At 26.8% G+C, this 15,489-nt stretch overlaps 1 protein-coding gene across 2 annotated transcripts in view; it reads right to left on the bottom strand.

Annotated features, from left to right (window-relative positions):
• Window positions 1-401: 401 nt before the first annotated feature.
• Window positions 402-15,489, bottom strand: part of T48 (FU domain-containing protein T48) — a 476,986-nt gene continuing 461,898 nt past the window's right edge. Inside the window, exons 6-8 of one of the 2 annotated variants that reach the window (XR_012757635.1) lie at window positions 14,071-14,312; window positions 1,905-7,858; window positions 402-1,569 (exon numbers count right to left, since the gene is read on the bottom strand). Coding sequence is in view for 1 of the 2 variants with exons in the window: in XM_075374926.1 (XP_075231041.1) it covers window positions 7,609-7,858; window positions 14,071-14,312 (492 nt within the window). In the remaining variant the exon portion in view is untranslated. Of the gene's footprint in view, window positions 7,859-14,070; window positions 14,313-15,489 lie in introns of both variants that reach the window. The other variant, XM_075374926.1, reaches the window with a different exon arrangement.

Raw genomic sequence — 15,489 nt, 5'->3', positions numbered from 1 at the left:
TAATTATAGAAATTTGTGAAGAGATGAGAAGATGATTATCCAGGACATATACAAGGAGAAAATATTACTTGCAGTCAATTCAGTGTAAACTAAATTGTAAATAAAGCTTTGAAAGGAAAAGAATGTTTTACCTGAGTTGTCTGAAAGAATGGTTCAGGTCAATTGCTTAGAATCTACCTTCGATAGAAGATCCCACATAAAGAACAAGGTTCATTGATTGCAGTTACATTAACATACTAATAATAATCAATTTGATCAACATGGCTTCTATTCAATAAAAATGGAGCCAAGACATTTTAAAATAATCCTACTTAAAAGGACAGGTAGTTTATTTTTATCTATAATTCAATAAACTAATCTAATATTAAATTTATATAATTACACTATTAAAAGTTATTATTTTTTTTTTATTTCATTTTAAATAATACATTATTGATTAAGCTACACCATAAAATACAAATATTTACAAATCTATAAATACACTTTGTCTTTATAATTAAGAACATAAAAATATATGTATATATAATAAAACAGTGAGATAAATTTACAAGTTAATTAAAAATTAACTTATTAAATGTAATATATACATGTACATTTTGTAGATAATTAATATTTATTATTATTTATACATATTTATTTATAATAATTATGTACATTAAATTTAATAAAAAATATATTTTCATTATTTTATTTTATTAATAAAAACATTCATTCCTTATGCATACGTAATACAAACATTCAATACAGTATATAAACACAACACTACATTTGGACAAATAAACAAAATTAAAAATATTATTTATATATAGAGTGAGTGACTAGCTTTCAACCAAATCTGTCTGGTAAACAAAATAATATCATGTGAATATTACTATTTTATGAAGGGTGCATCTAGTTTATTATTATTATTAATTTTTTTTTTTATAAAGAATTCATAAAGTAATTGTACTTAAAAACTGACCAAGAGCTCTTCCACACTAGATGCAATGTGGACATATTGATATTTTCAAAGCAATTTTACCATAATAATAACATTATAGACAAATATATTTGTCCACAAAGAAACTGAATTTGATAACAATACCTGAGTTACATGACATGATGTCATATGCTTTGTGGTACTGCGTAATGGGAGCTTTAGTTATTTTATGAGAATATGAATGTATAATTCTTGAATATATAATTTTTTATGTGATAACTTGAATGAGTTTCATTTAGTATTAGTGATTAAAGAGAAATAATATAAAGAACCACATATGTGGGATAAATTGGAGAAAATTTCAGACATACCTATTTTATGTACAAAACAAAAAAAAATGACAAAAAAAATGTGTGAACCATAGATAGAATAATTTTTGCTTTTTAAATTAGCCAAAGAAATATTGAGAATACTGAAAAATCTGGGTGAGTAAAAACGACTGTTTATTACATTAAAATGTGTGATATGTTAGAAAATATTTAGAATATGATTTTCAGAAATGTATATTTGCAAAAATTTGTATTGCTTGATTTTTACTAAAAAATTTATCATGTATGTAATTGCAACAAAATTGTTGCCATATTTGTTGCCTAAGGAATAAAAAAAAATATATTGTTGTCAGTTGGCTTCTGAATAAATTAAATGATAATGAAAATCTTTTGAAAAACATCGTAATAGGTGAAACATGGGTTGCAGTTACAATATGAAAACAAGCGTTATCAACAAAGTAGTTGGGAAAATCATCACTACATGCAAAAAATTAGACAAACATGCTTAAATTATCAGTGTGAAGGTTATGTTGATTGTCTTTTCTGACTAAAAGAATTTCATTTATCAGTAATCCATCCTGATGAACTCATATGTTCATCATGAACATCCATATATAGTCTCACAGTCAACAGTGAATTTCATTTGATCATAATGCAATGTTTGAGAGGGGCAGTAGAAAAAATGGCCAGAGGTACTTCATGGCGATAATGTAACCACACACATTATTCCATAACCACAAATTTTTGGTAAAACATGCGATTGTGTTTATTTCTCAGTGTCCAAAATCTTTGGAATTGATTCCTATAAACTTTTTATTATTTAATTAAGCTAAAATAAACCTTGAAAGGTTTTCAAACAACGCAAAAAATTAAGGAAAATTGGCTACATAACCTATGTACTACAGCACAAATAGATCTCCGGAAACCATTCCAAAAGTAGAAGAAAACTCATGGAGTGATGTATTACATAAATCTCTGTTTCTGATATATTTCTGAAATTTTAATAAACATCATTATTTAAGGTCTATCTTTCAGGGGACAATAGTTTACAAAAACTTATTTCTACAAAAATAATAAAAAAAAGAATAGCTAATTTTGTCTGACCTTGCAGAAGCAACAGAAAATAAATGTTAATAAAAGAAAGAAAATAAATATGAAGATGTTCAGTGATGAACCTAAAAAACTTAATTTTCAAAAGTAAATTTGAGAACAATTAAAATTATTGGCACCAAATATGAAGCTATTTCCATTGTTAATTACTTTCATATTCAATAAAATTTAAAACTGATGGATTTGTAATAAATAATTATCAACAACGTGCATTTAGAGTAATAAATAATAAATCACATTTGAATATTATTATTTTCATGTAATGATCTCTGTATCTTCAATGATAAGTTTCAAAATAAAAATACCCATCAGGAATGGACAATTAACTGGAATGGATGATGTATTAAAAGAATAATTGATAATATACAAAGTAATTTGCAATTTTATCACTTTAGTACAAGTGGATCATTGTATTATAAAAATGAATCAGATTACATCATAAGTGGAAGAGATCTAAATGCCTTGATTTGTTGAAAGTTGATATAAACTTAAAAAAAAAATATATATATATTTTTTTAAATTGAATAGTTAGTAAGAAATTACATAATATTCAGTAATGGATGACTGGTAACATGATTAAATATAAGGAATTATCTGTGATATTTTTAAAGTGACTGAAATTTTTTATGTCTAAAATTCCATGTTTATTTTAAAAGATATTCCCTAAACTGAGCAAATATAATGTTTATTTTGTACATTGATTGGGATGCGTACAGATTTATAAATTGATAGGTAGTTTTAATAGATGTAAGCAATAGAAAATTTTATACATCATTATGATAGACATCAATGAGACTGAGTAGCAATGATCCATACTACTTTTTAATTTAGATTAATACTGGAGATATTATTTAAATTGGTATGTTTCCAATTCGTTGCTCATTTAATTGATAATTGACAACTATATTTATTAAGAATAAATACTTCAAAATAGATAATGGTAGCGATTCTTACCATTATTTCTACAAATAGTAGGGGTTATAATAAAATATATCCATGAAAAAGATAGATATTTTGATAAAACTTGAAATTGTGTGTACAACTTTCCTTAGTATTTGATTTACAATTATGATTTTAGAATGAATTCTTCAAAATATATCACAATTACTTACTAATTATTACTTTACATTGTCTGGGATGCTACAATAATAATTAATGTACAAAAAGATTAATGTTCTTACAAGAATCTAATGTGTTAAAAAAAAATATTTTCATAATAATTCTATTTTTGATAGAATTATTTTTCTTATTTATTAAAAATTTTATTTACCATGTTTCTCAAATATAATTCTCTTCTCCTATTCTAAAAAAATATTTAAAACGTAATTGCTTATTAAACATATTAATCATTTTAAAAACAAAAATATTTTTTAAGATAGAAGTAAAGAGTTATCATTAGCATATTTCCCACATGTTTTGTACAACTACAAATGTTGAATTACAAATAAAATAAATAAATAAGTTCATTAGAAAAAATGGTTAAAAGCACACAACACACATGTACATATGCGATGAATTCAAAACAACAAATAATAAGCATCAGTTAAAACTAACTATCTGATCAGAAAAATTAAGAGCCAGTTTTAAAAGCACTGGTGTAAAATGAATAAACCTGATTAAGTTTGATCAAGTAACCGTTCCCAGTCTATATTTTCTAGCAACACTACATTTTATAATATTTAAAATTAAAATCTGTTTAAATAAGTTTGATAACTGAAAATGAGATAATAAAAATCACTGCAGTATACATCAATTGACAACTAATTGGATGTTATTACATTATAAAAGAAAATTGTTTTAAAAATTGAATTTTATTGTTTAAAAGACCAATCTTTTTTGTTTGTAAGATATAAAATTATATTTACATATTATTTCTCAATCATTTTTTGTAGTTATTGAAAGGAAAAAGTCATATTTTTAAACAGAAAATATACCATAATAAAAATATATGTTACTTTAAAAAGATGTTAGTTAAAAAACTTATTTAAAAAAAAAACTGCTAAAACAACTAAAATTTTTCTCTATAAACATTTAATGCAAACTTAATGAATGCACTGACAACTATATAATAGATTCAAACAAACATGAACATGCAAGTATAACCAGTTAAAAATTTAATAAGAACATATATTTAAAGCTTAATGTACAGTGTACATTATTACTCTAGAAAAAGTAATCCCTTTTTATCTCGATAAAAAACATGTGTTACAAGTACATATACCTTATGACAAGAAACAAAACTCATACTACATGATATGATTTATATTCACTGAACTATTTCATAAAAAGATCACCAGTAACCAGGATATAAATGTATATGAATAAAATATACTAAGAATAAAATTTAAATTTATACAAAGAAGAGTAACATAATAATGTTACTCTAATAAAATTTAAATACTGATGAACAAGTTTACAACTGGGACTATACATTTATTAGTGAACCATAATACCAACGCTTTAATTTATATTTTTGTTACAAATCCATTTTCACAATTCTGTTTTGATTTTAAAATGTTATTATCAAATTTTATTAGTTAAAGATATAATAATATTTAGCAATTGATGTCAAATTTTTACTCAAGTGCTTTCAAAAGACAAATATAAAGATAATTCTGGTACAGAATTAATTCTGTATACTTTAAGGTAATGTGTTTCTTAGAAATGAATTTTGTTTTATATTTCGTGTCTCCATACTAAAATTTATAAAAAAAACTGAAAGTAAAAAAAAAATTATTAAAATTCATAGTATATGCAAAAAAGTGTGATATGAATAATCGCAATAATATTAATTCAGCCAGACAGACTTAAAAATAATTGAATGGGCTCAATAAATATTTGATAACAGACACTGGACATGATCATATAAACCTGTTACATTAAAAAAACTGGGTAGATTTGTATTTCATATCATGTACTCATATACCTCTGCTACGGTCTCTGAAGATCTCTATAAAGTATTTTACATTAGTCCCATTCTACTTATTAAAATTTCAGGATGGAATGTATTTCTTTTACAAAAATTAGCCTAAAACATTTTTAAATAATTTGGTGCTTTATAGAAATATAAGTAAGGGTTAGATAAATGAACTCTGTAAGATCTTATCCTCAAATCACCATATTAATCAAACTTGACTTAACGAGTTTTTTCTTTGTATACTAAAAAAAAATTAATTATTAACAAAATACAGATACACAATTTTATCTATATGGGAAAGATAGATAGTTTTAATAGTATAAATGTAATTTTATATGTATTTTTTGATCAGTTGGTAACATATCATACTCAGTCATCAAGTCATACTGCATTTATAATAAAGTTCTATTGACTACACTCCATCACTATTGATTTTTTATGAGTTAAAATAATAATAACTCTATGGTTTTTTCGACAAAAAGAAGAAAAAAGAAAATGAGATCATGTTACTTGGCAATGAAGTGATCTGAATTATTGATGACATGATTACTGGATTTTGTTATTTATGAGTGGAAAATTGATACTGCTGTATTACATCACACAACATATTTCTTTCCAGTAACCAAATATTCCAACAAAAGCTCTGATTATATAATGCCTCTTGAAGTAGTAGAATCTTGAAACAAAAATTCATTCTAATACTAAAAATATTTGTTTTTACAATTAAACACTTATACATTGACAACATTAACTTATAATTATTAAACTTTTAGAAAAGAACAAAGTCTTACATATGAGTAAACATGGTTGATAATATAAGCAATGATAACTACAATAAAATAATAAGATTTTGTTAATAAATTAATATTCTGTAATTAATTAAGAAGGATACTGAACTTATCATTAATACCTTATATTAGTCATTTGTACCAATTGTTTGTATCGTTTTCATATCATTGAGAATAGACCTCTACTGATTGTAGATTTCCAGTAAACTGGGATTAATATAAGGTTTGATAAAAAAATACGTGGAATTTTTAAATTTCCCGAGCTCTATAAATCCAAATCTGACAATTTTTTTTTCTGTTGGTACACTCGTCCCAAACATATGTTTACATTGGTTTATTGGTTGTAGAAACATTGGTTTATTATGTAGAAAAGGTTACATGTATTCTGATATGGTTGGTAATTTTTAACTTGTGGAAAAAATGGAATTTGCATTAAATTTTGCTTAAAAAATGTAATTAAGTGCAGCACCGGATTGGAAATTTTAAATGTTGCTTTTGGCAATTCTTCTATGAATAAAACAACTGTTTACAAGGAGCACAAACAATTCCAAGAAATCCATGAAGATGTTGAAGATGATGAGCACCTGGATGTCCCAGCACATCAACAACCAATAATAATGTCGAAAAAATGAAGAAACTGATTATGGACAATCACCAAATCACTATCAGAGAGTCAAAAAGGATTACTACCTGGAAGTTCTATGCCATTTGCTTGAAGCAATCCAAAGAAAAATTTGTGGTGAAACAATTAATGGTAACTGCACCACGACAATACACCTGCTCACACTTCACTGTTTGTTTGTGAATTTTTAGCCAAAAACAACACCTTTATTATGTCTCAGCCTCTGTATTTGCTGGACATTGTGTCCCCTTGACTTCTTCCTACCCCCCAAGTTGAAAATATTTATGAAACATTAAATTTTGCCAAAATTAAAGAAATAAAGACAGAATTTGCTGAAGGAGCTAAATGCCATAGTAGAAATTGCGTTCCAGAGAAGCTTTGAAGATTAGAAAAAGCGCTGGGACAAATGTATTATATCTGAAGGGAAGTACTTTGAAGATGAAAAAATCAACATTGATGAATAAATAAAGATTTTTTGAGAAAAACTAAAATTCCATGTATTTTTTTTATCAAAACTCATATACCGTAATTTCATGAATGATTAAAAAAGAGTTATGTGCTATCAATATAAAAAAAGAAAAACATCAGTCCAGTCTTAAAATATTTGAAAGCGATACAATATTTTTTCCATATGAATGTAAACTGTATTTTCTGAATAACCTTACATATTTATAGACAAAGTAATAAAATTCATTCATTTTTTACTTATATTAAAAATTCCTTTACATTTTTTCATTTCTTTACATTTTATTCTTTTATAATTAAAAAAATATACACATCTATTATTTTTTAAGTGGAATGTAAAATCCCATTCAGCATATTTTGCACCCTGAGGATTTCTTTTATTATAATTATACTTGTAAATATATTATGAAATACTATCTATAAATATATATTACTGTAATAAAATAAATTGCGTGCCATCATAATTCTGTTGTAATTTCATCTTGAGGTCGAAATCCTAATGTGAAAAAATCATCTTCATCATTATTACCAAATTCAGCATATTCAGTAGGGCTATTATCAGCAGCAGCAGCTGACCATTCAGCTAATATTGTATAATTACTAGGGTTAAATTCCCAATTTGAGCTGAAATCTACTCCAGAATCTATTAGTGATGGTTGCTGAAGCATTGATGCAGCTGTATTTCTTCTTAACTCATCCTCAGATTTTCTATAAAATAAATAAAAATTATAAAATAAAAAAATATAATATTAAATAACATAAATTTGTAATATATATACTGGTTATTAATATACTTGGTGTATTGTCCACAATCACATATAAAGAGTGTTATATGTTAACAGCAGTTGAGTAAAAAGTAAAAATGGAACAATATTTTCTCCAATAATGCAAAAAAATTATGAAAATTTACGACAAATATCTCAGAGACAATTTGTTAAGGGTTCATGGTGTTTTTGGTCAATAATGAAGCACTCTCTCATAGAAAAATTGTAAACTAATTCTAAATTTGAGAAAACTGGTTGAATTACTAATGTGTTAATTCATCAATGAAGTGCCAGGTCGGCTAAAAACATTATTACTGTTACTTAAAACCCAGTTTTGTCAATCCCAAGATTATCACAATTAGCCATTAGAAAGACTAACCTATATCACATTTTGCTTAAAGATTTTGGACTATATGCTTGCAAAGTGATGGAACAATTGCAGCTATGAGATCATACTCAAAGTCGACTATTTATTGAATAGTTACTGGAAAGCAGGCAGGTAAGTAAGCCAGATTTAAAAAAAAAAATTATACTTTGTAACAAGAAAGATTTCTAATTTTATAGATTTGGGAATAAAAAGAACTGCTGCTTGTGCCCTGAAAATCTTAGAATAATTTCAAGCAATGTCTCTGTTCACAAGTGACTGTTTCGTAGGACTTTGACTGGTAAAATTTCAGTGATCAGGCTATATATTTTGAGAATGATAAAGATGCTGTGGTTAAATCAGTGCAGGGCACTACTGCACATTGGCACCTACATTTGATGAAATGAGTTTCGTTAATGTTTATTTGCAGTAGAACGGTATTTTATGAGCCATCAAATGATTTCATTATTGCAAGAGAAATTTCCAGGACAGGTTTTTCATGAAATGAAAACATCAATTGGCCGCCTAGATCATGAGATATAACACCTCTTGACTTTTTCCTTTGGAAGTTTATGAAGTAACAAGTCTACACCAATAATCCACAAACAGTTCAAGTGCTTAAAGAGAATATTCAAGCCATTGTTCTAAGAGAACATCAAAAATATGTGAAAATGATGATCTAGAACTTCCTTCACAGAATTAAGATTTGTAACAATAATTGAAGTGATCATTTATTTCCTGACAGTGGTGTGTAGGGTTTCACACAACCCACTCCATTTTTCTTTTATTATTAATTTTATGTACATTATGTTTTAGAGTCATGGCTCAGTGTATCTTTGCATAACTTCTGCCAGAGTGTTAGTAGTATTAGTTTGTGTCCAGTTGTTGTCAAATATCTGTGTTGAGCGGTTGAAGTCATCTGGGATGTTCTACACCCCAACACACCAGTCATGTTATAAAATTAATGAAGGTAAGTAAAGTTATATTTTCGTACTGTGTGAGATTTTAAAATAAAATAAATAGTGGAGAATTATTTTTTCTTTTACTTTTCATTTTTTATACTGTTCTGTATTAATTTATTAATGAATTATTACACATATCAAACTGTCCTATTGTTTTTACTCTTTCAAACCTAATTTTTTATATAATTTTGTTCAGTTTTTTAATTTTACAGATGGATCTGTTTGAAGCTGAATAAGAGAGATTAAGGTTACTTGTTGACTAGGTATTTAATGAAGAGCCTGTAAATTCAGATTGTTAGGATGAACCTGATCTATTATTAGACCATGATACTTCTTCAGGAAGCAGAGGATTTTGTCAATGAAAGAAATGAATTGTTCGGAAGACATTTCTAAAGGATTTAGTATACCAATTAATAAAAATTCAGATACATGAGTGGCAAAATGTAGTTCTTCCACAGCAATTAACAATTGCTATCAATCATTTTGCATTGCCTACTTGTCAACAAGTCAGCTCTCATCAAAAACTGCTCGTCAAAAACAAAGGAGATGCGTGAAACGGCCAAAGAAAATGGATCGGAAAAGCAAGATGACAGGCTGGAAATGTGATGTGCACCTCTCTGCCCTCCATTAGAGGGTAGAGAGCAAGATTTTGTGAATTAAGTAAAATTAAAATAATAATGTTTTCAATTTATATAAAAAAATCTTTCTTAAGAAATTATTTATATCTTTAATTTTAATCAATGTATTTAATTAATAACACACACACACACACACACACACACACACACACACACACACACACACACACACACACACACACACACACACACACACACACACACACACACACACACACACACACACACACACACACACACACACACACACACACACACATATATATATTTATTTTAATAATTCATTGTTTTAATATTATATGTTTCATGGATATAAAATAAATAGACTGTACGAAATTGTTTAAGTTTTAAATTTTAACCTTTTAACAGATTTCAAAAATAATTAATGATCAAAATTGTAACAAAATTCTGTGTAAACATTTATTTATTAATTTATTTATCCTAAAAATATTTTAATTGCATCAAAGAACAGAACATTTTTGGTATATAGGGTGTGAGGCACCCTACTCACCACTGATGTAACAATAGGAGGACACACTACTGCCAGGTTTAGAGAATTTTAAAGTTTAGACTGAAATAAAAATAATAATTTTTCAAAGTAGTATATGTCTTATTATTATTATTATTAATTTTAAATGCCATTTGAGAACAGAAAACTATATATTTTATAATTTCTCTATACATTTCATAATTTAAAAGTTCTGTTTTTTTCTACTACTGTTAGAACATGGCCAGAATATTGTTAGAATATGGATTTCAATATGTAATTCTGGTAAACAAAATGAAGTCTAGAGTTTTGTGTAATAATAAATTAGATGCGACTCATTTTTTGAATATTGAGAAGTACACATCTGCAGAAAATATAGAGTGCATTAACCAACAGTGATTCAAAATTTCTAACATTTATAAGTTAGTTTCAGAATAAAGAACAAAATACAGAAGATAATACAGTGTACTAACAAAATGGACGCTGACAAACACAGCATACCACTTATGCAAATTAATCTGTAGAGATTACACTAAATACTACATCAGAAGGTAATATAGCCCTATCAATAATGATACAAGCACTATAAGGAACACATTCGACAAAATACCCCTTGAAGTTAGATCTCACCATAGAATTATTAAAAGTAACATGCAAATTTTACAAATAATAAATAATTAAAAACAAAAATGTCAATACACAGATTAATATTAAATCTATTAACACACTTGAAATTTATCAAAAGGGTATAATAAATGAACAAGCACGATAAAAATCAAATAAATTACTGAAATTTATACTTCTTATAGGGGGTTTCCTAACTTTCATAAAAAAATCATTACAAATAATGCTATGAGATGCTCCTCTGAGAAAATAATTAGTAATCTACTGAAAAAAACCTTGGAAGAAAAGATTTCATCATTTTGAAAGTTTGTTATTTAATAGTTTAAAAATACATTTTTTAATTAACCAAGAGAAGAATAATCAAATGGGAGGTAATATGATTGATTATCAATTTAAAATTATTTTACAGTTTCAATATAAATACGTTAATTTATAAAAAATTGAAGTAAATATAAAATAGGAAATTAAATAATAATATTCAAGTATAAGAAAAGAAAAGAATGGAGTATATGTCAGTTTTAACTGGCACCATAACAAGGTGTTCTGTTCAAGTACTACTTTACTATAAAAGTACTACATTACTGTTCTGTCATTTTTTGAATAAAGAATTTATTGTAATGTATTGAAGCATATTTGCATGTAATATAAGCATATTTTTATGTATTAAAATATTTTAATACATAAAAGAGAGAGGGAGAGAGCTATTCTATGTTAAATCAGAAAATAATGGAGGAATTCAAAACTTTTCAGACTTAAGACTAACAAGGTACAGTCAATCCCCAATAATCTGACATTTTTAGTATGACACCTCCAGTAATCTGACACTTTTCATCTAACTGCTGAGGCAATTCATGTAATGCCACTTTTTCTTTTACTTCTGACTTTTATGCACACTGTCACAACTGTTAAAAGAAAGAGATGCCATGACTAAGAGGTGAACATGATGTTTTAAGTGAGAAGGCCGTGGTTACAGTACCGAAGTCTGCAGATGGCATTAAACTTCTTAAGTATCTTACTACAAGTCTCAGTATCACATGATTGTGTGCCATGTTTAGTTGTCATATTCGTTTTAACGAGTCTAGTTTTCCTTATCTTAAAGTGTCTAGTTATCTGTATTTTAAATAGTAACCGAACTTCGTCGTTTTTAGTTTTGAAGATGTTGAAATCACAAAAACAAAAGCACATCGCACTAAGTTTATTTCAAAAAGTTCATTTTTAAAAGAATTGACAAGGGTGAAAAAATTGTTGACATAGCTTTACTGTACGGTTGGACATGCAATGATTTATTACTTCCAAAGAAATAGAAAAATTAGTAGAAGATAATGTCAGTGGTAAAAGTGATCGTAAAAACGTCATGATCTTCCACAAGCATAGGAAAAAATTCCTGCCAAAACAATAGTGTGTTCTTGGAAAAATTTGTGGCCAACTCATTCATATTACGTACACACTTATATGAAAAATGCAAAAACAATTGGAAAATGAAGAAATACAGATGACAAATACCTTAGGTCATGAAAGTGCTTTGAGAGCATTTAACGTGTGTATCAAGTGGACTGAAGAAAATGAAGTGGTAACTTGTCGATATTTTAACATTAAAACGTTTGCGAGAAAATAATTCTAAATTGTCCATTAAAGCAAAAAACAAAAAGACTATTGACCAATATTTTTCTGTTAAGTAAGTAGTTAGATGAATTATTGTTATTTTCTTAATCAAATTACATCAATTATTCAAATTAATAAATGTATATGAAAGTACATAACGTTTTCTGTTGGTTATTCCATTGAAATTAGGGTAATTCGAGTAATTTGACAAATTCCAAAAATCTTACACCAGGGCTGCCCGATATGTGTCAGATTATCGAGAGTCTACTGTAGTACTGCGTAGAAAAATTTTATGATGACCCGAAATTACTGAGGGAACGGCTGGAAAAACGTACAACATACAATATACTAATTTTATGTGTACATTTTAAATGTATACATTTTCCCTTGTTATTCATGAAGTATTTCTTTGCTATTTCTGTTAATTAGTAGATGACAGAATTACATAATTATAATTTATACTGCATTATTTGTATACTTTCGAATGTAGTATGAATTGTAAGCAAGATAAATAACAAGCTACAAATTATGAATGTAAAAGTAATTATATAATGAATTTGTAAAATAAAGTTATGAGTTTAGTGACACGATAGTCTGGTAAAGTTTTTGAGTAAGTTAAATCCAATGAAAGAGTCCTATCATCTTTGAAGAAACCTTGAAATAATTATAATCCCTTATAAAGAAATGGATAATAATAACAAATAAGTAAAATATGGAAGTATTTTTCAAACAGTATACACTAAATAAAACAGATTAATGAAAAGTAAAGAAAATTTAATACATAGACATTAACAACTTCACCAAAGCTGGTTGCAAACCAATGTTGTAAAAAAAAAGGTAAATAGTTGGTTACTAAGCCCCAGTGAGAGAATTGATGTTGAATAAATGTAACCATCAATTACCAGGGATTACTTTAATTAGCAAATTAATCTGGTTATGTAATCAGCAAATACTATCCTGGATGGTGACATGTAAGGGTAAGTATCCAGCACTCTAAAACTGGATCTTTTTGGCTAAGGAAAAGAAATCCCTGACAAAAACCCTAATCCTCCAGGTTGGAGTTTGGTCATATCATTAACAGCTTTAAAATCTAAAAAAAGACAGTGTCTAATAAACAAAAATAACAAAAAATTCACTTTTCAGTGTTCAGTAATCTTCAGTAGCAGATAATGTAATAATATTTATTAATGAATATTTCAAATGATTGCAAGAGATACTTTTATTCTGGATAGAATTAAAAAAGAAAGTGTAGTAAAAAAGATACTTATTAAAAAATATGTATAGTTAATTTTACGCCTAAAATGTACTAATTTTGCTTTAATATATTCATATTTATTATTAAGCATTTTAGCCCTTTTTTCAACCAATGAAGTCTTGCTAATCACAGCAAATAACAAGAATGTTCTAAATTAAATATGAAGCTTTTCATTGTTTTGTTAAGGCATAATTTAAATAGTACTAAACTTCAATATACAGTACCTATTTGACGATCTATTATTATAATTATCATCAAATGCTGATATAGCAAGTTGTTGAAAATCAGGTGCTATTCTTGTTGTTGCCATGGCAACAGGTGATGGCGTTGTTGCAGCAGATGAATCACGTTTATCAACAGGAACAAATGTTGTCAACTGTGATGGGTATGGGGAATGTGATGCAGGAGGTGAAGGAGTTGGATGTGTTTGTACAGGCACTTGTAAAAAACTGACTAACTGTGCAACCTGAAACAAAGGTTAAATAAATATACAGAAAATAATTATTGTTAGTCGTATCAAATCTCAATATTTTATCAATTTATATACTGTTGAAATAACATACTATGCAGTTTAGAACAGTAACTTATTATTAAAATTAGCCTATTAACTAATAATGTTTGTTTAATAAATTTTAAATTTTCTTTGAATTCTCAAGGCAAATTTCATTGATTTTATTATTAATATTATTGATTGAGGACTTCTCTAAAACTAACTTCTTATTGGCTGATTAAAAAAATGGGTACTTACATATTAGACCGTCGACCAATAAATTACAAACTTTTGGATTATTGTTAATATCATCCAATATAATCATTATATTACCATTTTTATAACCATTTATATTTATTTATTTTATAAATATAGTTTAACCAAACTTAACCTATGCTTGCTTTGCTTGCAAACCTTACCTAATTAACACAAGGTTAGCGAGCCTGGATATGTTTATTATTTATATCTATAATCATAAGCAATAATGCTTCTATTTTTAATATGTAAAATATGTTAATGATCCCTAAAGTTAAGATATTTTCAAAGTTACGGGATCATTATGGTTATGGTCGATGGGCTAATTTAAGTAAAGCACCAAAGAATGATTATATGTGTAAGTTAGTTCTCTACAATATTGATGCTCACATTCGGTCACTTATTGAAACACACCAGCATTTGCAAATTCCATCAAAAAATTTAGTCCAGCCAGTTATTACTCCATAGATAAGGTTCTCATTAGTTTTAAAGCTGTGAGTAGCAAAGTAGACTTTCATGTTAATTAAAAGGCAGTATTCACTTAGCACCAAGTTTGGGCTAAAGAGGAGTTGTCAGAAACCTTTTCAAGGGTTTAAATAATACCATGGTATTTTTTGGAATTTGACAACCAATTTAAAAAAAAAGATTTTTAACTTAATACTTGTAAAATAGCTATTTAAAAAACAAAAAAGTATCAAAGAAAATAAAAAAATAATCCTTAACATAAACTAACCAAATAATCACTTTTGTTTTTGAATGCTTAATCAAAAATATGTTGGGGAAATAGAGGTAAAATGATAAATTCATAGAAAATATTTTTGTTAAAAAACAAAACTTATACTAAGACCAACACAAAACACAACTTTTTAGTGCAATATAAGCATTATTGCTTGCATTT

Source organism: Lycorma delicatula, chromosome 9 (assembly GCF_047948215.1).
Source record: "Lycorma delicatula isolate Av1 chromosome 9, ASM4794821v1, whole genome shotgun sequence".
In the NCBI taxonomy this organism is placed as follows: domain Eukaryota; kingdom Metazoa; phylum Arthropoda; class Insecta; order Hemiptera; family Fulgoridae; genus Lycorma; species Lycorma delicatula.
This window is presented reverse-complemented; position numbering and strand designations above follow the sequence as displayed.